The sequence below is a fragment of the Megalops cyprinoides genome, chromosome 5 (assembly GCF_013368585.1).
Source record: "Megalops cyprinoides isolate fMegCyp1 chromosome 5, fMegCyp1.pri, whole genome shotgun sequence".
Taxonomy (NCBI): domain Eukaryota; kingdom Metazoa; phylum Chordata; class Actinopteri; order Elopiformes; family Megalopidae; genus Megalops; species Megalops cyprinoides.
In genome coordinates, this window is record NC_050587.1 from 41480977 (window position 1) to 41506813 (window position 25837).

The 25837-nt window shown below is 46.0% G+C and overlaps 1 protein-coding gene across 1 annotated transcript in view; it reads right to left on the bottom strand.

The window, feature by feature from the left end:
- Positions 1 to 24203, bottom strand: part of LOC118778067 (ephrin-A5b-like) — a 46877-nt gene extending 22674 nt beyond the window's left edge. Inside the window, exon 1 of the mRNA XM_036529396.1 lies at positions 22998 to 24203. Within this exon, the coding sequence (XP_036385289.1) occupies positions 22998 to 23122 (125 nt within the window). The 5' untranslated portion in view covers positions 23123 to 24203. The remainder of the gene's footprint in view (positions 1 to 22997) is intronic.
- Positions 24204 to 25837: the final 1634 nt, after the last annotated feature.

Genomic DNA, 25837 nt, shown 5'->3' on the forward strand with positions numbered 1-25837 from the left:
ACACACACGCACACACACACACGCACACACACACACGCACACACACACACGCACACACACACACACGTAGCAGTCCTAATGAGGCCGGCTTTGTCCTGTTAGTGTCCCTCATCGAGATCATTAACTGCCACCCAGAGGACTCTGAAGCAGCAGGAGAGAAAGGTCTGCTGATGGGGGGGTCACTGTTCTGTGTCCTTATCCCTCATCATTAGAGACAGACACCCACAGCAGATGTATAAACTCCCTTCACTTTACAGGTGCTCAGACATCGAGATATACAGACAGGCCCCTTTGTGAAAGTGCCAAGTGTCTGATAGCTGTTCACCAAATGGGAGTTCTGCCAACAGCTCCATATGACTTCTCTGCACCCGCATGACCAGACCTTCAGTTCACCTGCAGAAGAGGGGAGGGAGTCCTGTCTGCTTCCACTGTGATGGAGGAGAGGAAAGAAACAGTGATGAAGAGAGAGAGCGAGGGAGTGAGAGCTACACTACGTAAAAGAGTAATCAGACACCATGTGACCCAAGGGGCGGGTCTCTGGCCCTCCTTCCTGCTCACTGATGTGAGGGGCAGTGCGGTGCCCCAGGTACCACACCGCAGGTCAGACCATCACACCAGAATTCACTTACTCTGCAGAAAAAAGACCCTTTGAAATGACATCACAACTCTACTCCACACTAATCGACCACCCTCAGGTCCAGCGCTCTAACCTCTACTCCACACTAACCGACCACCCTCAGGTCCAGCGCTCTAACCTCTACTCCACACTAACCCACTACCCTCAGATCCAGCGCTCTAACCACTACTCCACACTAACCCACCACCCTCAGGTCCAGCACTCTAACCTCTACTCCACACTAACCCACTACCCTCAGGTCCAGCACTCTAACCTCTACTCCACACTAACCCACTACCCTCAGGTCCAGTGCTCTAACCTCTACTCCACACTAACACACTACCCTCAGATCCAGCGCAGGGTAGTGCTGATGACCTGTGTGAACAGGCATCAACAGGAGTGTGTGATATAGCTGGAGCAGCAGGCTGTTCTGAGCATAACTGCAGCCTCTCTCTGGGCTGGATGCTGTTCAGATGTTAAAGAGAATGTGCTGGTGTTGCCAAGCCTGCGCTCCGTGCGCATATCTGAATGATAAAAAGAATAGTTTTCAAAGTTATGACTGAACTTTTAATCTACTGAGAACACTCCAAAAGATTTGCAATAACAGTGTCTGGCAGAGCTGCCTCAGATGCTGTGAGATAGAGGGGAGTATCAGCCCAGTGATCACGGGCTGCAGGGGAGGATACAGGCTCCTTTGTGTTTCCATGCCGATATCAAACCCCTGCTTTCATCAGAAACACCTTCCAAATCAAAGCGAAAGCAGGCGGTGTCGCTTCCACACGGCCTCAGACAGAGAGAGGATTCTGTCCAATCAGCTGCGGGCAGAGAGCCCTGCAGAAGGACAGGGCTGTACAGTAACAGATGACTGTACTGTCATCATACAGTACTAGAGCAGTTCCAGGAGTATTTTATATGGAAGTACCCCCCCCCCCCCCAAAAAAAAAAAAAATTTAGAGTTAGCCCTAAATACAGGTCCAGAATAAGTTTTGTAATTTGCAGAGTCTCTGTGGTCTGACACAATTTAGTTTGTGCCCCTGATCCCAGATCTAGCCCATTAGTAGTTGGACGCTCTTTGGCAGCAACTCAAACAGGAATCACTAATAAAGTAAGTTAAACATTGTCATTGCAACCTATGATGGGAAAGCACAGTCTGTAAGAATAGCAGTATCACTGTGAGTTTAGGCTACCATGATCCGAAAGACAGCTTGTTTTGTTTTTTATGTTTAATCTAATTCGTTAACAGATGAACAAACATAAGGCAAATTGAATTCACTAAAACAACCTCATTTAGCCTAATGTAAAAAAATTATTTTTTGGTTTTTTAACCACAAACAATAAATAGGATTACTGTAAGCATTTTAACCCACTGCTCTTTCCTTTTATAGTCACGAAAAATAAATATAATTTTCCCCGGCATTTATTTGAGGCAGGTCCAGCACTCTAACTTCTACTCCACACTGACCCTCAGGTCTAAAGTCCGGTGTTCTTCCTGGTCCGCAGCTCTGCCCCAGGTGGCAGCAGAGTGGGAGCACACCAGAAAGGTTCTTACACTCCATACACCTACAATCAGAGAACAAAGTGGCAGGTGCTGCTGAGGCTGAGAGCTGAGATTATTCCCAAAGACAGAGGAGGCGTGTATGTAAGCACAGCTCAGAGTAACACGATCCTGGAGCCGTAAGACTCTGCATTACAGAGGAGGTGCAGAGCTTTGAAACCCAAACCCACAGGTAAACAGGGAGAGAGAAGTGTACACAGGTAGGAATGCCGCTAAGCCTCTAATGGCATGACCCACCTGGGGAGAGAGAAGACGTTCTCACACTGTGAACAAAGGCAAACGCAAACAACCCCTAACGCAGACAGAGCTGTGAATGACTCCCTGCCACACATGCTTATTAGCCTCTAAATGCCACCACACAGAAAACAATCAGGCTTTCACTGAGAGCTGGAGAGGAGTGTGAATTGCGCAGAGAGCTCTTACACGCCTGATAGCGCTATTCATACTGCTGCTCAGCAGAGAACACACATCCGGTGTCACTGAGAGACAGGTGAGAGCAGAATCACGCATCTACCTGCTCTGTGCCCTACGCACCGTTCTGAGATCAGTACAGAACCCGTCAGCATCTCCCTATCCAACAGAGAGTGTCTGCAGAGGACAGGCGGCCTATACCCAGCCACTGCAGGTTCAGAAATTAAGGCCGGAAACCCTGGAACACAGGGAGCGAGAGAGAGGGTAACAGAAAAACAAAGAAAAAGTGAGAAAAGGACAGAGAGATGGGGAGAGAGAGAGAGGTGCACAGGCCCAGATTATTGTTGTCATGAGCCACAGATCTATATCTCTGTATATCTGTATCTAGAGGTCTGTTCGTGTGTGTGTGTGTGTGTGTGTGTGAATGTGTGTGTGGTGCAGGGTGACAGATTTAAAACTAGCTGTAGAGGGATTTGATTTGTTTGGCAGTCCACCAGGACTCGTAAAGAAGAAAAAGAGATTTTATGTTATTTATTGTTAATGGGAAATATCTGGTTTTCGAAAGGAAGATCAGTCACTGTGTTATTACTGGACCTGCATGAAGAGAAACCTTTTATGGCTGGAAAAAGTGGTGAGAATGAAGAGGCACACAGCAGCAGGGAGATGCCACAGCCCCCCACAGTAACAGTGTGAGATTACTCTCCTCCTCACCCCACACAGTAACAGTGTGAGATTACTCTCCTCCTCACCCCACACAGTAACAGTGTGAGATTACTCTCCTCCTCACCCCACACAGTAACAGCGTGAGATTACTCTCCTCCTCACCCCTCCACCCCCACACAGTAACAGTGTGAGATTACTCTCCTCCTCACCCCACACAGTAACAGTGTGAGATTACTCTTCTCCTCACCCCTCCACCCCCCCACATAGTAACAGTGTGAGATTACTCTCCTCCTCACCCCACACAGTAACAGTGTGAGATTACTCTCCTCCTCACCCCCCACAGTAACAGTGTGAGATTACTCTCCTCCTCACCCCTCCACCCCCCCCCCCACAGTAACAGTGTGAGATTACTCTCCTCCTCACCCCTCCACCCCCCACACAGTAACAGTGTGAGATTACTCTCCTCCTCACCCCTCCACCCCCACACAGTAACAGTGTGAGATTACTCTCCTCCTCACCCCTCCACCCCCCACACAGTAACAGTGTGAGATTACTCTCCTCCTCACCCCTCCACCCCCCACACAGTAACAGTGTGAGATTACTCTCCTCCTCACCCCTCCACCCCCCACACAGTAACAGTGTGAGATTACTCTCCTCCTCACCCCTCCACCCCCCACACAGTAACAGTGTGAGATTACTCTCCTCCTCACCCCACACAGTAACAGCGTGAGATTACTCTCCTCCTCACCCCACACAGTAACAGTGTGAGATTACTCTCCTCCTCACCCCACACAGTAACAGTGTGAGATTACTCTCCTCCTCACCCCCCACAGTAACAGTGTGAGATTACTCTCCTCCTCACCCCTCCACCCTCCACACAGTAACAGTGTGAGATTACTCTCCTCCTCACCCCTCCACCCCCCACACAGTAACAGTGTGAGATTACTCTCCTCCTCACCCCTCCATCCTCAGCCATTCACTCGTCTCCTGTAACGTTTGCGACCTACGACCTGCGACCTTTCACTGCTCGCAGAAGGTCATGAGCAGGTGTCGGATCCAGGATCTCTGAGCGTTATGGTGCAAGGCCACGCCCAGCACTGCATTTCGGTTAGCAAACAGCAGCCATGTGACCATCATGGCCATTCACGCCTGCAGCGGTCAGCAACGCTCACTTCAGACTCAAGCACCTCAGACATCAGAGGGTTATGAGTTCAATGCCCAGCCAAGCTGCTGAGAAGGGCTCCCATCTGAGTTTCCATCTGTCCTCTCTGACGGTAGCACAATGCAGACAGTATGTAATAATGCAGTGAGAGTGTAATAATGCAGTGTGTAATAATGCAGTGTGTAATAATGCAGAGAGTGTAATAATGCAGTGTGTAATAATGCCGTGTGTAATAATGCAGAGTGTAATAATGCAGTGAGAGTGTAATAATGCAGTGTATAATAAAAATGAAATCATAACTACCTTTCATAAATACCCAAGAATATTATCATATACCTCATCTCCTTATCAGCATATGAACTCAGACATGTTCTCACTTCAGAAATCATATCTGGCTTCCTGAGGAGCCCCAGCTCTGTGATAAACTCCTCAGGCTGTAAAATATCCCACTCCACCGAAAGAGGGGTCCTTACTCCCTGCAAGACCCCTGGAGCTTCACAGCAACGTCCGCCCAATAGAGCGAAATGCTGGACAGAGGATCATGGGAAACGGAGCTAAACGCAGCTCTAAGCTGTGAACACGGCAGGAGTTTATCTCTCCCGCCCTCTTTCACAGACATCAAACAGCCGTTTGACACGGGCAAACACACGGATTAAGGCAGATTTTTCAGTCATGGGCTCCGGCTGATTAGCACTGTGGGGCTGCAGTCAATGCTGATCAATCCTATCTCATTAAAAGAGCTGAGCGTATTTACGCATCTGACTGGCTGTGAGCTCACACACTCACACACAGGCTGCACTCCTCACTGGGCTGGGTCGGAACCTGAGGGGCGCGTGACACAGCGAGCTCAGTGAGAATCTGAGTCCGGTTAAAAACCACCTCCATCAAATTCTTCCTCGTTCTCATTGGCTAATGGCATCAGCATCTGCTCTTTAAGCCAATCAGAAGGCCCGGCTGGCCTCCCCTTCATAAGGCCTCTGTTTGCGACTCTGACAGAGCCGCCAGCGCAGGGATAGAGGAGGCGTCCGAGTGTCAGAGGCAGGAGGGTGCAGGCCATCCGAGGGCCCACACTGAGCCTGCACTAATCTCGCACTGAGCACTGATCCCGCACTGATCCCACACTGAGCACTGATCCCACATTGGTGCTGCTCGTCTTTGTGAGAACAATATTAATGGAAAAACATCACACTGCTGCTCTCTCTGCCCTGAGAGAGAGAAAGCGAAAGAGAGAGAGAGGGGGAGAGAGAAAGAGAGAAGGGGAGAGAGAAAGAGAGAGAGAAAGAAAGAGGGAGAAAGAAGAAGGAGAAGTAGAAAGACAGAGCTTGCTCTGCAGAAGAGCAGTGTTAGCCAGCCAGTGGTCACGGTTCTCCAAGTGAATTTGGTGGTGGTTTAGTTCTCCGGAGAGTTCTCGCTGTCCACTAACAGGCTGAACAAAACCCGGGTCTCTCCCACCCGACCCCCCATCAAAGGCTGCCTCAAGGAGACAAAAGCCTCAGAACACAGGCCAGACTGCAGCGTCACGGCAACCGCACGCCAACCGCACAACCCCACAAACAAGCCCACAAACACGTCCCGGTCTCCCTGCCACGTCAGAGTTAATGTTGAGCTTCCCTTTCATTATGTTTATTATTGTTTATTATTTACATGGCAAAGTGGGTGAATTATTGCAGTCAGTCCCACTAACAGACAGGCCACTTCTTTATTCCTGATTGCGCTGCTCTTTCAGACAGGGGACGGCCCACCGGAATGGGTGTTAAAGCACTGCACTGCTGGTGTGAAAAACAGCGTGACACTTTACACAAGGGATATGACCCTGTGCCAGCTTCCCAGCTACCCCCGTGGTCACACACGGACAGCACATACACACACACAGCGTACACCCCCCTCCCCCCAACACACGCGTACGCGCGCACACACACACACACACACAGCATACACTCCCCTCCCCCAAACACACACACACACACACACTCAGCATACACCCCCCCCCCCTCCTGACACACACACACACACACTCAGCATACACCCCCCCCCCTCCTGACACACACATACACACACACTCAGCATACATCCCCCCCTCCTGACACACACACATGTGGATTTTTCTGCAGATGACTGCATTGTTTCACTTACTAAAATAAATACCAAAGATATCTCAACATGTAATCATCTAAAGGCCAACACTGCATGCACGCACACGCACACACACACACACACACAGGCTAGCCATGAAGCTGTACCTAAATCAGATTAAAATGAACGCGTTCATCAGACAGATGGTGCTGAAAACTGCAGTACCTGTGTCAGACGCATCAGCAGTACTGTGGAGCTGGCGTCACAGCACCAGATCGCCTGATAAATCTGATTTGCATGGGCTTTGACAGTCTGCATTTCTCATGAAAAATGAGCCCAAGTAGCATTTAATGGCTTTGATTTATGAGGGATCCAAAACTCACGCCTGCGTACATCCATAACCTGCTCTCTCCCATCTCCATTACTGTGCAGACAGAGCCGACAGACAGGACCGCTCAGTCACGCCATGCTGCTCCATCGTGTTGCAGGGAAGTGATGGCGGGTATGATCCACTATGATGCAAACTGTACCTGCAGAAGAACACTCTTGCCTCTTCCCTCTGACACACAGCAGGCTTCTTATACCACTCTCACATCCTTCAGTGTGCTCCGCTCTTAGGATTCTCACCAAGGCAAGACTGCAGCCACGCCCAGCGGTGCCACACCGAGCCATGCCATGCCGTACCCCACCCACCTGTGCCACGCCCAGTCATGCCACACCCAGCCATACCACGCCCACCTGTGCCACACCCAGCCATACCACGCCCAGTCATGCCACACCCAGCGGTGCCACACCCACCTGTGCCACACTCAGCCTTGCCACGTCCAACCGTGCCACACCTAGCCATGCCACGCCCTGTGGACCCTCTCTCACACAGATGATTCCATCACTGCACTCGTACAGTACAGGCTGTGTAGCACCTGCTCCACACCCCACACTGCCAGCACAGAGAACCCCACTGTGGGCATCTCACGCTCACAGGATCAGTGTGATGAAAGCCCAGGATGCAGAGTCTGACCTCATGTCCCGGTGCGGACAGGGCTGATTCTCAGGGTTATGGGAAGGACAGCCTGTGGGCACTGTGTGGCACACAAGCACAGTCACAGCACAGCTGGAGTGGGGTAAAAAACCCTGTGACAGGACTAAACTAATGATTCAGGACTGCTTCCAAGTGCATTACACCATCATATTTAACCCCACACCTCCCTCACCCTAACCCTAAGCCTAACCCCACACCTCTGTCAGCCTTTCAGGGGCCAGATTCCCGTCTCTCTTCCTCTGAGGATGAGAGCGGTAGCACCTGGGAAGCACCCTGATCTGTTTCTGAGGCTGTCAGGAAGAGATTAACCCCGTTAATCCCCACCCTGCATGCACTACAGGTGCACAGGTAAGAGTGAGGTCCAGCTACCACCCGTCCTGCATGCGCAAAACCAAAAAAGAGAGAGTTTCAACAACGACAGACAGCCAAACCCACACTCCCACGCAGCAAGCATGCACAGAGACACATCTACAGTCACAGCTGTCTAATCCAGCTGCAGTCTTCATTGACATCTGATTCTGAATCAGTGGATTCAGAGGAGAAATGGAGTGAGGCCTGGGAAAACCCACAGCTCTGAAATGCCTTGGCGTCGCTGCAGACATCCTCCCTGTCAGGCTACATTAAACAGCCTCCAATCACAGATTATCAGCAGAATCTAAAATGTGAAAGCTGAAGACACGTTTTAGTCACTACATATTTTACACAACAAAACAGTCCAATAGAAAACAGTCCGATAACATACCGGTGCAACCTTTAAACCAAAGAGCCACACATACAGCCATCCTATCCCCCAAAATGACGTTTTGTTAAACTGTCTTTTTTTTAAATGTATTTTATAATTTGATTTATGTGAATATAGATACATGTAAGTGCATCCAATTAAAACTCACCAGTGTAAATTGTTTAAGATTTAAAATCTCTACACAAGTACAACGCTTGTCAATTCTTTCATTGTCCCTAAAATCCAAAATCACACGGAAATGAAACAGCATTGCATGGTTCACTCTCACCGTATTACACTGTATTTACTGTCATTGTCATTTATATAATGTAATAACATAATTATGACTCACAGAGTATATCTCAGTATATCAGCATATCATCAGTATCTCACAGTATAAATTCCTTGCTACTTCAGGCAGACAATGGTAAGAGAGAAGAAATGGAAATGACTTCTGTTCTTTAATGCCAATGATTTCCCATTGGTTGTCCCAGTCTCCAGCTTGTCCCTCATTGGTTGTCCCAGCCTACTCCTGCTCCCCCGCCCCATTTACTTTGCCTAATGCTCAGATCAGCAGATAGTTTTCCTTTGTTCCTGCGGGGTCCTGTTCCCACCCGCCTGTCATCAGTGTTATCAACGTTGAAATGACACGGCCTCCAAATTACAGCGGAGAGGGGCGGAGTGAGGACGAGGGGGTGGGACGCCGAGCGCTGCACCGAAACACCAAAAAAACCCATCCTCATGGCCTGACATTTCAACATAAACACGGCTTCCCATTAAACCAATCCAGCTTACCACGAGGACACAAATAAGCATAAAACATGTAGGCCACTCAATAATTTAAAATTAAGTTAAAATTAAGTCATTTTAACCAATGAAAAGCAAAAAGGCCATAGCCTTTGAAATTATTGTTTTTTTTTATTGGTTTGCAAAACGCTTTTGGAAAGAGAGCTTCCTCCCTCCATGATTCTGAAGGATGAGGGACAGTCTGAGCAGCATGACGGTTTCCTCTGGCCTCTCCTCCAAACCGCGGACAGGAGCACCGCACCCATGTGACCCAGCGAAGGCCGGTCACATGACTCTGCCACTTATCTGTGTCTTTTTATGTCTCAAATCATTTGGCAGATCCACCCAACCGTAAGAAGGGCAGTGACAGACAGTGACTCTGTCACGGAAAGCCTGGAGTCGACCGCAGTTGGCTTTAACCCCTGCAATGCCACGTCTTCATTTTCAAGCACTAATTTAACGAGACTCATTTCATATCACTTTTAAAAGACTTACTTATTGAAGGTATTTCTTTTGAACTACAATGAACAAATTCACAGTGAAATCTCATTTCCAGCACAATATTTTCAAGTGTAAAACTCATGTTTTGAGGAGGTTATAACGGCCACCTATTCTAACCCTAACCCTCTTCTACTTACAGATTTATAATTTTCAGCAGAAACTAGTGGCCAAATTTCTCCACAAAAATTATATTTTACTTTTTCAAGCATATGCAAATATGCATAAATTTAAATGAAAATATATTTTAAATTAAAATTTTAAGTTGCTTTATTTTACATTAAAATATATTCATTTTCATTTTTTAATTATAAATGAAAACCTTTGCTAAGAAAGAAAGAAAAATAACTAATGAATCAGGTGTCAGAACTGAGACGTGAGTTTGTTTTGGACAGAGATGACCTCACACACAGGCGCACAGCTGGACAACAGCAACACAACAGCACATTCAGCGCGGCTGTGAGAAGCTGCCGGCCGCGAAACGCCGCCAGACACCGGTGCTTGCACACCTCCTGCAAACAAACTAACGAGCTAAAGCAGGAAGAAGATTTAATCAGAATCATTAGCTTGGTCTTGGTGCCACACCATGAAAAGTACAAAAATTCTGTGGAATAACACATATTATACATAAATACATACACATCTTTAATTGTGTCCATAATTGAATTTCATGAATCTGGGAGAACAAAACATTTGTGGATTTTTTTCATATTACTCTTTTATTGTATTGCTATTTATTATTGTTATACTATTAACCACTGTTTTAATTAATTGATATTATTTAATTAACTGCAAACCCTTCGTACATGAACCGAAACACAGTTCACACCCGGCAGATTCACCCTCAGCTCCATGCGACGTTTACACACTGCACAGTCTTAACTGCTGAACCTCGAAGCACAGCAAGGGAGCACAGGCCACATCTGCGGGCCTCCTTAAAGGCCATACTCTACAGCTACACACACACGTGCACACGCACACACACTCAATCACGCGCACACACACTTACACTCACACACTCTTACACTCACTCACACACTCTTACACCCACACACACACTTACACTCACTCACACACTCTTACACTCACACGCACACACTCACTCACACGCGCGCACACACTTACACTCACTCACACGCACACTCACAGACTTACACTCACACTCTTACACTCACACGCACACACACACATACACTCACTCACACACGCTTACACTCACACACACACTTACACTCACTCACACGCGCACACACACACATACACTCACTCACACGCACGCACACACACACACATACACTCACTCACACACACTTACACTCACACACACACTTACACTCACTCACACGCACACACACACACATACACTCACTCACACGCACACACACGCGCGCACACACACTTACATTCACTCACACATGCACACACTCACTCCATAGCCTCTATAGTGGCTGAGTCTAATTTGGGCTGAAGCCTAATTACAGACGTCGAGAGTGAAATGCTCTTTCCAGCATCTGGCACAGTGTGTGTTTCACAGGATGTTTCTGCTTAGCATGCGATTACTGACAAAATAAATCATACATTAAATGAAATAAAGATAAAATACATTAAAATCTTCTAATCTTTTTTATCCTTATTTCTTATATATATAAAACTGAATAATTGTTGTAATTAGTTACAATAACTATATATGTTAATGTTAATACATTACATTTTAATTAAATTATTGAGTTTAATTTCAAATGTATTTTTAGAATTTTATTTATACTATGAAATATATAAATATAATATATAATATCATATATAGAATTATTTAATGTCTAAAATGATAATTTAATCATAATATATTTTATTTAATTCCATTATTAAATTACATTAAAAAGGTGTAATATATAACTTTTTAAATGACAAAAAAATTGCAAACAAAATTATTCTAAGATTGTAATAATAATGCAACATTTTTTTTTAAATCACAATTAATGTGCTCACATAAACACAAGCTGTGGTACCGTAGACTATGCGACCCAGGACAGAATCCATACCAGCGATGAGACCACCGTCACGCACAGACCATGAGAGAGTTCTGAAGGATATGCTGACACCATCTAAAATAATAACAAATTAAAATACCATCTAAAATAATAATTTATGGAAGAAATTCCAATGAATGTTATTATATACAGGACTTCAATGAAATACATATTACATAAGAACAAAATTATGTTAGTTTCTTAATTTTGCACTTTCACATTTCTTAACTAATAAGACATCTTCTAAAGACTTTTTTTTTTCTTAAAAAATAAATAAATAAATAAATAAGAAAGACATTGTAACAATTGTATATTTTAGTTTTTTCTTTCAAATACATATGTGAAGGTCAGTCCAGCTCAATCCACACTAACAATGTACAATAACCGGCACAAACAATGATATATTTTTATAAAAACAATACACAGATATTAGACCCTGCACCGGAAGCATGGATCAGTTATTATTTTAATATTTTCAGGAGCTAAGAAATACATGTGACAGTGAAATTACTCCCATTGTATTTTTTATTTATTTTTTATTTTATTTTTTATTAACTATTAAAAATAAAAACTAGCTTAAAAACATATGGGAAACTATGTTTAGCACAATTCAATTTTCTTTACAGCATTTGAGAATATGTTACAATAATTATTATTTGCTGCTGAAATCAGCTTTAAAAGTCATTATTGTGATCATATACATATTGGTACTGAAACATTACTTCATTAAGGAATAATAAGCACAAATGTTTAAAATATGTAATCATAATAATAATAATACTTTTATGTATATATGTCCTCTTAGTTTTTTTCCATGTGATTGAAGCAGTAAAACCACATACAAATATCCGCGTGGAGATCGGCGTGCAGACGGAATACCAGTGAAAGCACGAGCGAACAGGTAAAACGCACCTCTTTTAAATGCCTACACTTTCACACCCTGTCAGTGCCCTCCCCTGCCGCTCTCACCGCATTATCAGGCCAAGAGAATGCCACGCTCACCATAATCTCTTAAATCCGCTCGTATCCTGGTCCTCGGGCTGCTTTCAGTAAGAGCGTCTCTCTGTGGCTTTTGAAACCTGACACTCAGAGGGGTTCAGTGTTGAGGGGGCATTGTTCTGGGACAAAGCAGAAGTGCTGGGTGATTAGCATGGTTTTGTCAGGCCGGGAAGGCCAACTTTACGCCTCAGACCAGAGACTCTGCCAGGGCCAGCATACAGGCAGAGCTGCTGTTTATGAGTGCGTAGCATAACAATGGGAGAGAAGAGGACCCCAAACGCATCCACAGAAACCAGTGAGCCAAGCACTCCCCTTCCCTACCATGCTAATAAAAACTCCTTGAAGGGCCACCATTGTACATGGAACATTAACGTAATGGAATTGTTCTGATTTTTTTTTTTTTACTTGGCTACAGCTAACAGGATGTATTTTTATGCACATTTATCGTCAAACTGTACATATAGGGTATTACAAATTATCCAGAGGTCAAATCAATTTAATATGAAAATTTGATCAAAGAAAAACATGAAATAAATGAAGCAAGTGATTTCCAGCTCTTCTGTCAATGATATCCTCAGTGTAACAGCAAAAAAGTGTTTTGTATTTATTTAATCAAAGCTGAATTCTATGGATTTCAGTTTTTGAAAACCAAGTGGAAATAAAAACACCTATTGAAAATATGAAGACTGAATCTGTCTCTCTACAGGTTATGCTGGTGGGCTGCGGAGTTGCTGATTGGCTGAGCTGGCCGCCCTGCCGCCCGGCTCTCCGCACGCAATCTCCGCCTCGTTGCTCTTTCGCATCACATTACTTCTGCTTTTCTAACTTTTCCACTTCTGAGCACCATCAATTATGCACTAGAATAACAGCGGGGCCGGCCGGGGGACATAAAGGCCGATTATCAGGCTGAATAATGCAGGCACCTGTGTGCCGTGCTCCTTTCAGCCAGCGATCCCCGCGGCAGCGGACAGCTCTGATGGCCTGTCTGCAGCGGGACAATCACAGAACGGCTCCTGCATCCAACCACTGCGTCTAAAGATGGAGACTCCAGGGAGGAGCCTTCGGGCGCTCACTGCTTCACATCGGCTCTCAGTTTTTTTTTCTTTAGTAAACATCAGCCTCAAGTGCACTGTGTACCGCATGCCAGCAAGTGCTACAGGTGAACTTACATTACTGTCATTTAGCAGATGTGAACTTACAGTACATTACTGTCATTTACCCAATTTTTCAGAGATTTTTAAAAATTGTGCACAAGATTTAAACTGAGTGCAACAGTGCTGCTGACAGTGAGCCACCTTTTCGATAATTCAAAATGGAGTCTGGTTGGAACATGGCGTCTGAGAATCAATGCCAGAAAGAGACAGAACGAGGACAACCGCACACAAAAACCAGACAAATCTTAAGACTTCAATAGAAGTTAAAACTCCAACACTCAAAGATAAATGATTCTGACAGACCTCTGTTTGGGTATCGAAACATTCTCAAAGAAAGGGAGGAGGGGCAGGATTACGCCATGGAGACCCTAAACGCCACCTTGGCCAATCCCATTACGGCCGTCCTGACCTCTTTTTCTCAGCATCGCGTGCGAAGGCTGGCTAACCCCGCTCCACCGTGAGATCGCAAACAGCTTTCAATATTTCATTGGCCCCACAGCGCAAAGCGAGCTCCAATCAAATGCAAGGAAACACTTCAGGCCTCTCGTCACAGACTAATAATCTAACCCGACATGAGCTCTGTGAATAAAACAAAGTTCGTACAGAAAAGAGAAAAACAACTGCACTTTCCGCAGGCAAACAGCAGCCGTACACCCCCGCAATGGCCTGTCCTCTCCGTCCTCTCCGTCCTCCCCGTCCTCTCCATCCTCAGTACCATTGCTCTGTATTTGTTAAAACTCAGCATGCTCTCTGTTGCATCATTTCATTGTTTCATTAATGCTGTTAATTAAACACTAATCATTTACAACTTCCTACAATGAATTGGAAGAATACCACGCTACACTTTAGTTTACAGTTGGTTTACAGTTGGTTTAAAATGCTGTCACTAAAGTCATACAAAAACCCACAGGATTATCAAATTCAATCAAACTGAGTAAACACACAGAGCAGAGAGGAGGGTGTGTTCTTTATGAAAGAGTAACACAGAGCAGTTGGGTATAAATCATAAATATCATGAAAACTATTATGAGAACAGAGTAAGTAAATGAACACAGTAAATGAACAGTAAATGAAAATCCTTTTAGTGAATTAATGAATATTTTCGTATGTATACATTTCCTGAAAAAAACTGATCTCTGGCTGAAGTACATTTACATTTATTCATTTGGGGGATGCTTTTATCCAAAGCAACTTAAAAGTGAGGCAGAGTGTCAAACCAGCAAAAGCCATATTAGGAGTCACAGTTTTAGAACTGCTGCATGACCAAGTTTCAATCGTTAACCAGACAAGGTACCTGCTAACTGCTAGAAACGCAAGTACATTAATCCAATAAATATTTCTGGGGGGAGCGGAGTTCTGGGTAGTGACTTTGTGCAGCAGTGTGATGGGACCACCAAACACCGTTAAGTAGCAAAGCGTAGTGGCCGGGTGGAAACGTAGGCTTGTAGTAGTGCGTTGAGGTAAGTACTGGAAAGCTCAATCACAATATCTGCAAGACTACAGTACCAGTCAACTGTCTGCACACGCCAGGTAAGATAACGGGAAAAAAGGGAAACATGCATTCAAGGACATTTTGCTCTAAAGGCTTGAAATTTGTTTCATATTCAGATATAAACAGTGAACTTGACGCTTATGTAATTTTAAAATGCAATTTAAAAAAATTGCTACTTTGAAGAATCTGAAATATAAGATAGTTTTGATTTGTCTTAATTCCATTTGTGTTATGTCATAGTTTTGATGTCTTTACTATTATTCTAAAATGTGGCAAATAGTAAAAATAACGTAAGTGTGTCCAAACTTTTGACTGGTAACGTAGCTACATATACATTCAAGATTTTCTGATCTTTCTTTTTACATTTTCCTATCAATATCAGTGTGTTGACAAATAATGTTATTCTTAATACATAATTGGTACGTTAAATAAAATGAATAAATGTTTACACAGTGCTGGGAGAGAGTGAATGTGCTCTGTGTGGGAGCTGATCACTGCAGAGAGGGCAGGAGCAGGCTGTGTGTGTAATATGTGCTCTGCTCATTACTGCAATCCAGCACAGCGCGGGGAGTCACCCTGCAACATTTTCATTCAGCAAAAAAGGACCTAAAACAGCACAGCTGCACGCCTTTAAAACATATTAGAAGTGTTTTATTGAGTGTTAATTCCACCATGAATAAGCTAGCTAATTTATTTATATTTTAGAATGAATACTATTCTCTACATTTATTTCTTTACATCTCTATACATTTTTCTTTCATAATTTTGAAAAACCTGGGGCCAAAAAAGATGAACAGCACCAGCCGTGACTGGCGGGGTCCCTGCACCACACAGCCTGCGCTGATCCGGGAGGTCCGTCCGCTCCCGGACACCTCACCACACTGCAGACGCTGCCGGAAAGCGAGCTGCCACATTCTGCCCCTCCCCTCCTCCTGCCCAGAGGAAGGGCCCATCACCTGCACTCAGCCAGGGCTGATCCCTCTGCATCCCTCCTCTCAGGCTTATTCATCTGATTAGACTGTAAGGTGATGAATATGAAAGGAAGCGTGAGAGGGAGAGGGCTTCCACAGGAAGGGTTTTGTGTTGTAGCACAAAGAACTGACGGCTTTCAGAGCCCTTTAGCGGCTGGAGGCTAATGCCTTTAGTGACGATTGCGGTTAAAAAGACCCACCAGATTAAGCTCTGCATTTCACATTCAAACCATTCTAATGATGACTAAGCAGCACAAATTAATAAAATAACTTCACATTAAAAGTTTGTATCTGTGCAGTTGATTATTTGGCAGTTAAATAAAATGGGTTTTATTTATGTATTTATTTATGTTTTGTAGTGACAGTCAGAATCAGAGTGGATGTGATAAAAGGGGCTGTTTCTCAGTGTCACTTCCTGAAGCTCCTCCTCTCTCTTTGAACCTCATCCTCGCTCTGTCTCCACGGTGATGGACTGAAGACTCGTAAGCACAAGCCTCTCCTCTCTCTCAGAACCACGCTGGACCATGCTGGATGCACCGTTGCCAGTCTCACTGCGGCCCAAGCTGTTGGGAAAAAGTTCTACTTTTGGGGGGGTGGGTCTGCTCCCTGTCCCTGCTGTATTCAGAGCTCCCACTCAGTTCAGTGCCCCCCCCCCCCCCTCTCTCTCTCTCTCTCCCCCCCCCCCTCTCTCTCCTCATGCTTCCATGAGTGCTGGGAGCACAGGAACAATGCCCCCCTTTCGGGGGGCGGGGGGGGTGTCAGAGGTGTTTGGAGGAGGCTGTGGTGTGGAGCGGAGCGGCACAGCAGGGGACCAGCAGGGACGCGGCCTTTCACCCCGGCAGAACAGAGGGGTGAGCACCCCAAACAAGCCCCAGAAACAAACACCACAAGTCTCATTGCAGCTGCATGAAAGAGCCGTGGGGAGGGGGGGGGGCTGAAAACTTGTCATGAGTGTAAATGAGGGGTGGTGAGCAGGGATTATGGGAAGCATTTGATACCTCTCAGAAATGGAGAAAATAAATCACCTGTAGAGTGGCCTCTGTGACTGACAGCTTTGCCAAGTATGCAAGAGGACTGAAACTGGCACCACTGAGCGGTTCTGCGGAACATACCAGCCCACCCCTCCCCCACAGCCCGACTGACACCACAGCCCGACTGACACCACAGCCCGACTGACACCACAGACCCACAGACCCTACCACCCAACCAATCGCGGCCCCGTGCCCCTGCGCTGGCAGGAATTGGGCACTCGGATGGAAACGGGCGCGAGGCAGAGAGAAGGGGTCCTGCTGGGGACTCAGTCTCCGCAGGGCTTTACTCTCAGCGGAAGTTAAACATTAGAGAGACCCTGCCTCTCCAAAGCAAATGGAGGGAAACACACGCTCATGTGCGCGACCAGCAGAGCGTGGAGGAGGAAGGAGGCGGAGATTACGCTACACCGCCTGACGCACCACACACGCCTGACGCACCACACACGCCTGACACAGACCCACACCCCTGACGCACCACACACGCCTGACACAGACCCACACCCCTGACGCACCACACACCCCTGACACAGACCCACACGCCTGACACAGACCCACACCCCTGACACGCCACACACGCCTGACACAGCCACACACCCCTGACACGCCACACACCCTTGACGCGCCACACACGCCTGACACACCACACACCCCTGACGCAGCCACTCTCACTGCCCGCTGCTACGAGCTCCTCCAGCAGCACCAGCTGCTGCTACCTGTGCAAACGCTTCATAACCTCAGACTGCAACAAGCCCCCAGGTTCAGCGCTGCTAGCATGAGCAGGCCAGAGATCCCACTGAGCGAGACATCTTTGAAGCACACACCAGCTCTCGCTGGAAAGAGTGAGGATACCCAGTGACAGACTTCAGAGAAAATCTACGGCTTAAAGAGCTGCTCTCTGCGATCATTTCTCCAGAACACTCACACCAACACACACTCACAGAACACCCACACCAACACACACTCACAGAACACCCACACCAACATACACACACAGAACACTCACAGAACACCCACACCAGCACACACTCACAGAACACCAACACACACTTACAGAACATCCACCTCAACACATCAGATAATGCTCAGAGTAGTATGAGGTATATTTTGATGAAAGATTTGGACTCTCTCAAGACCAGACGTCTTTCGGCTGTGACGCTAACAATGAGGGCCAATTCTAAGATCTGCCAGTCGAACAGGAAGATCTAGCTATACTGCATGACTTTCCCATGTCCGATAAAAGAGAAGGGGCTGTAATATTATTTCTCTTCCAGAATAACAAGCTTCCATGAGAAAAGAACACTCATTGTATTTCTCTTGAAAATTAATATTGACGCAACGCTTGGCATCGTGGAAGTGGAATTTCCTTCAAACCAGAGATTTCAACAGATGCAGCTTTGAGCTCAATGCCCTGCTGGGGCAAAGCCAGCCACCGATGCCCCAATAATGAACCCCTCCTTTATCTCCCAGAGACCCGGCCCCCTGGCACACCCACTCTACAGCTCACTGGAGACGACACAGCGTAAAACACAACAACACAATCAGTGCAGCTTACTTCCACTCACACAAACGTTAAACAGAGCGCCGGTGCCCGCCAGCCCGCTCTGCCTGGCGGCTTTGGGGTGTCAGCTGTTACTACTCAGTGCTGGAAGAATGAGTCTCATTCCTACCATCACTGCAAAGAGAGGACAAAACCCCTCCCCAGGAATAGCAGAGACACAACCTGGGCATAGAGCTCACAACATCTACAATTAAAAACAAAGATGGGCCACAACTCGCACCCAGAGGTGACTGAGGTGGATACCATGGCCACGTCTCAGCACAGATCAGCACAGTGAGTCTAAACTTTACAGAGAGTCTGAGCCCAGCTTTGATCTTCTTAATCAAAAACACTTTCTAATCAATTATCTTGCTTTGATTATACACAGCCTGTGTGACATTTTAAAGATTTTATTTTGTGGCTGAGGGCCAGACTTCTCCCACTCAGCTGTCCTGTACAACCTGTAACTCCAGCTCCTCCTAAAATCATTTCTAAGATAATATCCTGGTATAATGGTGATGACAAGATCCATATTTCTTCATACATATGCAGCTGTGAGGATCTCCCTGACTCATAGCCCTTCTGCTGAAAGCACAGCCCCAAACTGCTGTATGCGTGAAACTCTTACGGCTAAATGCTGCTAATCATCTACAGGCTGGGTCTCCAGGTCCAGCTGAAGAAGCCCCTCTGCCCTTTAAAGTTTAATAGGGGCAATTAGCAGACACCTCACACACACACACTCACACTACACACACACACGCACACACCCCACACACACTCACACTACTCACACACACTCACACACCCCACACACCCCACACACACACGCACACACCCCACACACACACTCACACTACACACACACACATACTCACCCCACACACACACGCACACACCCCACACACACACACACTCACACTACACACACACACACACACTCACCCCACACACACACTCACACCACACACACACACACACTCACCCCACACACACACGCACACACCCCACACACACACACACCCCCCCCCCCCACACACACACACACCCCACACACACACTACATGCACACACCCCACATACACACACACACACCACTACACACACCCCACACATAAATATACACAGCCAGTATACACCTCCACAACACAACACACCATTCACATACAACTGCACACACACACACTCCTACCACATACATATACAAAGCACACCACCACCATGCCAACACATGCATAAACATTCACTCCCCAACACATACATGAATACACACACATAACCAACACATGCAAAATGACACACATACACATGCAGAAACTCACATAAATACACTAGTGTCACCAGTCGAAGCATTACCTAACTGTATAAAATGAATAGGACACCAGATATTTCTTTCTAAAATAGATTTCTGCAACACTGCCTGAAATCCAGTTTTAACAGATATGCTTCCTTTAAGCATACTGGCAAACGTGGCAAACACATTTACATATAGCACCACAGCACCAAGCACATTGACATATTCAAGGTAAGACATATAAGCAAACTAGATTTATATGTTTCAAAAACAGGATAGATTGTTGCTCCACATCAGTAACAAGGGATAATTTTATTCTTTTTTTATGCAACTGTATATTTAGAACTCAAGAATTACATACATGCAAATACTGTATCTTTACCACTGTATAGTGGTGTACTTACTGATGATGATGACGATGACAATAATAATAATAATAATAATTTCTTGATTACTTTTGTCAGTGTTCAGCTGTGGGCAGGCCCATTCTGCTTGTGATAAAACAGATTCTCCCTGTATGCGATGCATCTCTCACGGCTCTTTCTCTCCCGCTAGTGTGGGATTGCTCAGGAGAGACGTTCTTCAGCTCCCTTTCAGTTTTCGCCTGTTAGTAAACCTGTCTTTTTGGTTGTGTAACGTTCCCCCTTTTCTGTGTGCAAACACATGGCTGAGCACAGTTTAGACAAAGCCAACGCTGTTCAGAGCGCTCTGACATCATGCATGGGCTCCCTTTCCTCAGTCAGCACTCCTGCTTTACAGGGAAGTCAAACACCAGCTAATGCTCTTTTTCACTCCCACTCAATTTATTTCTTTTGCCACCAATTTCAGTTTACATTTTTAAAAGTATATTTTCCTTTTAACGGAGGGAAATATCAGCACATCTGGCTTTAATCACTGAATAATGTCTTTGGCAGAGCTGTTATTTCTGTCTGTGCTGCCAGTCAGACAGTGAGAGTAATCTGCGGCAGGCGTGAGTGTGTCTCTCGGTGTGGCAGATTAGATAGAGCTGCTCTTTGTGTTGGTGCATTTTAGCAAAGCAACACAAACACTCCAACCACTGGCCGACCACAAGCCTGAGAACAGTATCTCTGTGGCAGTCAAGAACACAGCCCCAACCCCCGCACCCCAACCTCTCCCCTGCACCCCAAACTCTGCCCTGGACCCCAACCTCTCCCCTGCACCCCAAACTCTGTCCTGAACCCCGAGCTCAGTGGGGCCCTGCACGGCACTCCTGGCTGTCGACTGGTCAGTCTCTGCTCTGAGAAATTCCTCTGTTTCAGAATGACCCAGAACGATTATTCCAAAGAGCAGTGCGCATCTCTCTCTCTCTCTCTCACACACACACACACAGACTGAAACAATCTCCACTGAATGAAACACACACCACCCTGCTGTAAAACCAGGAATATTGCTTTGGTACATTCTTACATGTTCAAATGTGATTAGACTAATTTTATTCTATTTCTTACACAGCATATAAATGAGCAACAAGACAGCTATGTTATTCCATGGAGTCCACTGAGTTTCTGTTCCAGGGAACTCCAATAAGCATCTATCGGTTCTAAAACTCCGTAGGAGTTCTCATCGTTGTAGTATTGTCTGACTTCGGAATCAAATGCTTCTAAATTCTCCACCAACAATACAAAAAGTGAATGGAGTAAAACAACTCTGAGTAGTCAGGCGCGAGATTTACTTACACTCGTCAAAGAATCGATTAGAAATATTTGTTTTAAGACATAAGTTGAATACAGTTTCTCTAAAAACTGAACACTCCGCTTCTGCGATTTCTGTGGCATGTACTGCATTTCCGAGAGAAAGTATACTGATCTGGTTTGCACAGACTCCCTTATTTTACTGAAGTTCTTTGAAATTAACAGGGAACGTGTGCTTGGACACCCGACAGGAGATTTTGTACAGCCTTGCTGCATTTGCAAAACAGAAACGAAGTTATTCGAGCGACTTTTTTTACGTGACATCTATCAAATCTACCTGAAGCAAGCAGATCGATTTGATAGATGAATGGTAAGGAGAAATACAGAGATAGATAATCCTATGCATTCACTTCTCTCAATTCTCTCAGCTGTCAAACAGAAACTTTGGTGGAATCAGCCTTCCTGCAATAAATAGACAGGCGCGGTCAGTGTCACAGTGTTGCAGTTTTAGTGTGAAATGGTTTCATGTTTTCTCCGGTCTGCATCGCCTTCGCTCGGCCGTCACCGTGGATCCGCGCCGGGCTTTGGATGCGCAGTTGTTTTTGTTTGTTTCTAATCGCTGGTGCCGGTTGTGTATACGCTCTTGTAAATAGATTGGGGTTTACCCTGTGATTACATTTTACATTTACATTTACATTTATTTATTTAGCAGACGCTTTTATCCAAAGCGACTTACAAAAGTGCATACAGTAGGTACAGCGACAGTACGGGGACAGGATGTGTACAGTTCCACAATGAGACAGTTCTCAGCTGAGAGCAAGGTCTGTTTGAGGACGCAGTACTATCAGATTTGTACAATTACAGCCTATAGGGCAACTAATACGATACACACGATTACCACATAAGAGCGGTACTACAGGCAGTAGGCACTTAATCCCATTTGCACATGTCACTATAACAGACCCAGAGAAGCTAGAGTGTTATTTAGGGAGTTACTAATAATTATTTATCTGATCATTCTTGATGCCTAGATTCTCTGTTCTTGCACTTTGTGGTCATCCGATTAACTCGGAGAACTATGAACATCTGCGGGGCAATGAGGCTGCACACACACACTCGTTACGCATTGGATCTGAGCCTCCAGTAACACTCACTGTTAGTAATTCCCAATTTTAGCAGCTTTGTTTCCTTGCTGAAAAGCTAGCCATCCAGTGAAATACGTAAAAAAAACTAACGAAATGCAGATGGCTTTGCACCGCTCTGGTGAAGCCGTTGACTCGTGGTTCCCCAAAGGTTCCCCGAGGTCACGTACGACTTACCTGGGGTTGGTGCGGTTCCAGTAGACGGCGTAGCGGTCGGCCACCACCTTGGAGGCCGGTTCCTGACTAAAAACACACATCCACAGGACCGGAAAGACAAATATTATCATGTCCACTTGCAGCATCGCTGCCGAAGGCCGATGCCCAAAGTCCCGCTCAAAGCGTCCCTCTGCCGGAGCACAAACTCAGATACAGTTGATTCGCATTCACATCTGTAGCGCGTTTATCTTATCTGTGTTTAACAATCGCATATGTTTACTGTGATGATCCGCAGCTGTTACTCGTCTCCCCGGTTCTCGGTGATTTTCTGCCGGACACTTCTGTAGGGACGACGGTCGAGTGATCACTTGTAAGAGTCACGCCTTCCTCAGCAGCTTTGAGTGCATATGAATACAGTGCGAAAGTACTGAAAGCCGAAGCCTGGCGTCTGGTGGAGAGAATGCTGTGTGTTGCTTCCCGATCGAAACCCCGTTTGATCATGCATTCACAACACCACGCGCATCACTTTTGATTGCTTCCCGTTGCACGTGAGTGCTGGAACGCCATATACATCCCCCAAAAATCCGATAACTGCGATCGATGAATAAACAATAAAACTCTTAGATCCGAAACCGCGTAAAACTCCAGGAGTCTTCATGCAACGGAAATCTCTGCACGCAGAAAGCCATTCAGAAGGGCGAATTCAAACAAGATGAGAATAAAAACGAGATCGTTTTCGTATGTCCGTTGTTTACACTAGCAGTCATTATCCTCTGATAATTTTTTCATAATTCTGACGGCCACTTAATAAAACCAAACCTATAAGACGAATGAAATGGACTTATCGTGTTGACGGCGCTTTCCCGGAGTGCAGCCGGAGTCGTATGTCCGCTCAGCTGTCTCTCTGTCCCGGGTGACGGCGGAAAGTCCCTGCGGAGATCTGACCCGTCCTCATGCACCGTGTGACACAGCGCACACTTACAGCTTCTGAATCTGCGGGCGAGTGATCCAAAGCTGCCTCCACTTCAGCGCGACGGGAAAACGGGTGTCAATTCTGTGATATTTCGTGTTGGCTGGATAGACGAAATGAGAGAGGTCGCACTCCCAGGCGCCCCGCTAACACAATGTAGACGAGAGTTGGAAGTCGGCGTTGCGCAGGACTCTGTCTATTGGTTTGGATTTTGAATGGGCGTTACACTCACAAAACAGAACTCCTCCTTCGACCAAAGCCACAGCTGTCTTTCAGCGTCCGCTCATTCAGCATCAGAGAGGGAGAGAGGGAGAGAGAGAGAGAGAAAGAGAGAGAGAGAGAGAGAGAGAGAGAGAGAGAGAGAGAGAGAGAGAGAGGGGGCGGGGGCAGCAGAGTGAGGGAAGAGTCTTTCCCCCAGAGAGCATCGCTCCAGGAGCAGGACGGATCCCCATGCCCCGCAGATCTGCAGATAAGAGCACCATTTCATTACTCCGCTCGCGGCGCAGGGTGGCGCAGGGTAGCTCTGCCACGCGCTCCTCCATCCATCACAGGAGACACAAAGCGTCTCATCCTCAGCTTTTTGTTCCCTCTTTGGCAAATAATTTATGATCCGACTGCACTTACGTAGAGCAACAGAGAAAGCTTAATTTTACTCAGTCTTTATTTTCCTTGTGTAGCCTCCGAGTTCTGTGCTTTATGTTATCTCCGAGGTAATGCTTTATTGATTGCATTTTAAGGAATATTAAAAACGCTTTCTCAGGAAAATACGCATTTCAGCGCTCAGTCAGTGTAACAACCCTTATATAGAGCCTGTTTTATTTAACACGAGTGGAAGCAGGTGTCCATTTTCCAGAAAGCGGTACGCCTCCAAAGAACGTTCTTAAAGCATAGGCTATTTATGTGCATTTTCGTCCATTTCTGTCAAGTGCCTTATTATTTGTGTATATCAATTTTCGCTCAACCACGAGGCATTAAAATAGACGAGTTATCCGTGGCAAGGAACATGAGGGGCATAAGCTAAAACAATTTGCCTTCCAAGATGAGTGTGAATATTCTTATGAAATATACAAAAAAGAACTTTAAATATTAATAAAATATTTGAAGCTCTAGGTATTGTTTTCAATGTAAATATTATAACTGCTATACGTTATACTAATTAATCTGTATATTCCATATTTAACCTGTCAACGCAATCCCTGCTGAATTTAAATTACGGAGATTTGAAATTCAGAAAAATACATCAGTGAACTCATGCGCGCCTTTAACGATGACTGTTAGGAGTGGCGGTGGGAGTTAGCAGCGGAGTTACCGGTAGCAGCAGCCGCAGACCTGTCAGGTTAAATAGCCCCCCGCCTGTATGCTGAGGCCAAGTGTGTGTATCTGCGAATTCACAAAACATTGGACTTCCAGGGAATGCAAACGTCTCTTATGGGCCAGATCGCTCACAGCCACAGAATTAAATGTTTTATTCTGCAGTTGATCTTTACTCTTTCATTTTCCTCCGTAAATTGCAAAAACATTCTAAACGCAGCGCGTGCATGACCAGCGCGCAAAGCTGCGAGCGACCGAACTCACCATTCAGCATTTTCAACAGTCGTGAAGTGAACCTTACTGAGGAGACCATTGTTTTGTTCTGCTGTTCATACATATCGCTACTTGTTGCGGATTAATTTCGCATGGTCTGCGTAGGGATGTTTCTGCTGCGACGCCGGGTGAGCAAAGGCGCCCCGCAGCGGCTGAGAGCGGAACTGCGTCTGCAGCGCAGCGGCAGCTTCCGCTGAAACGCGCTTCTCATTTGCGAGCGTTACGGGCGGCCGCTGCGTGCAGTAACACCGCTGGCGTGAGGATCACGTGACAGTGGGAATATTACTAAACAGATGCAGGCATAGAA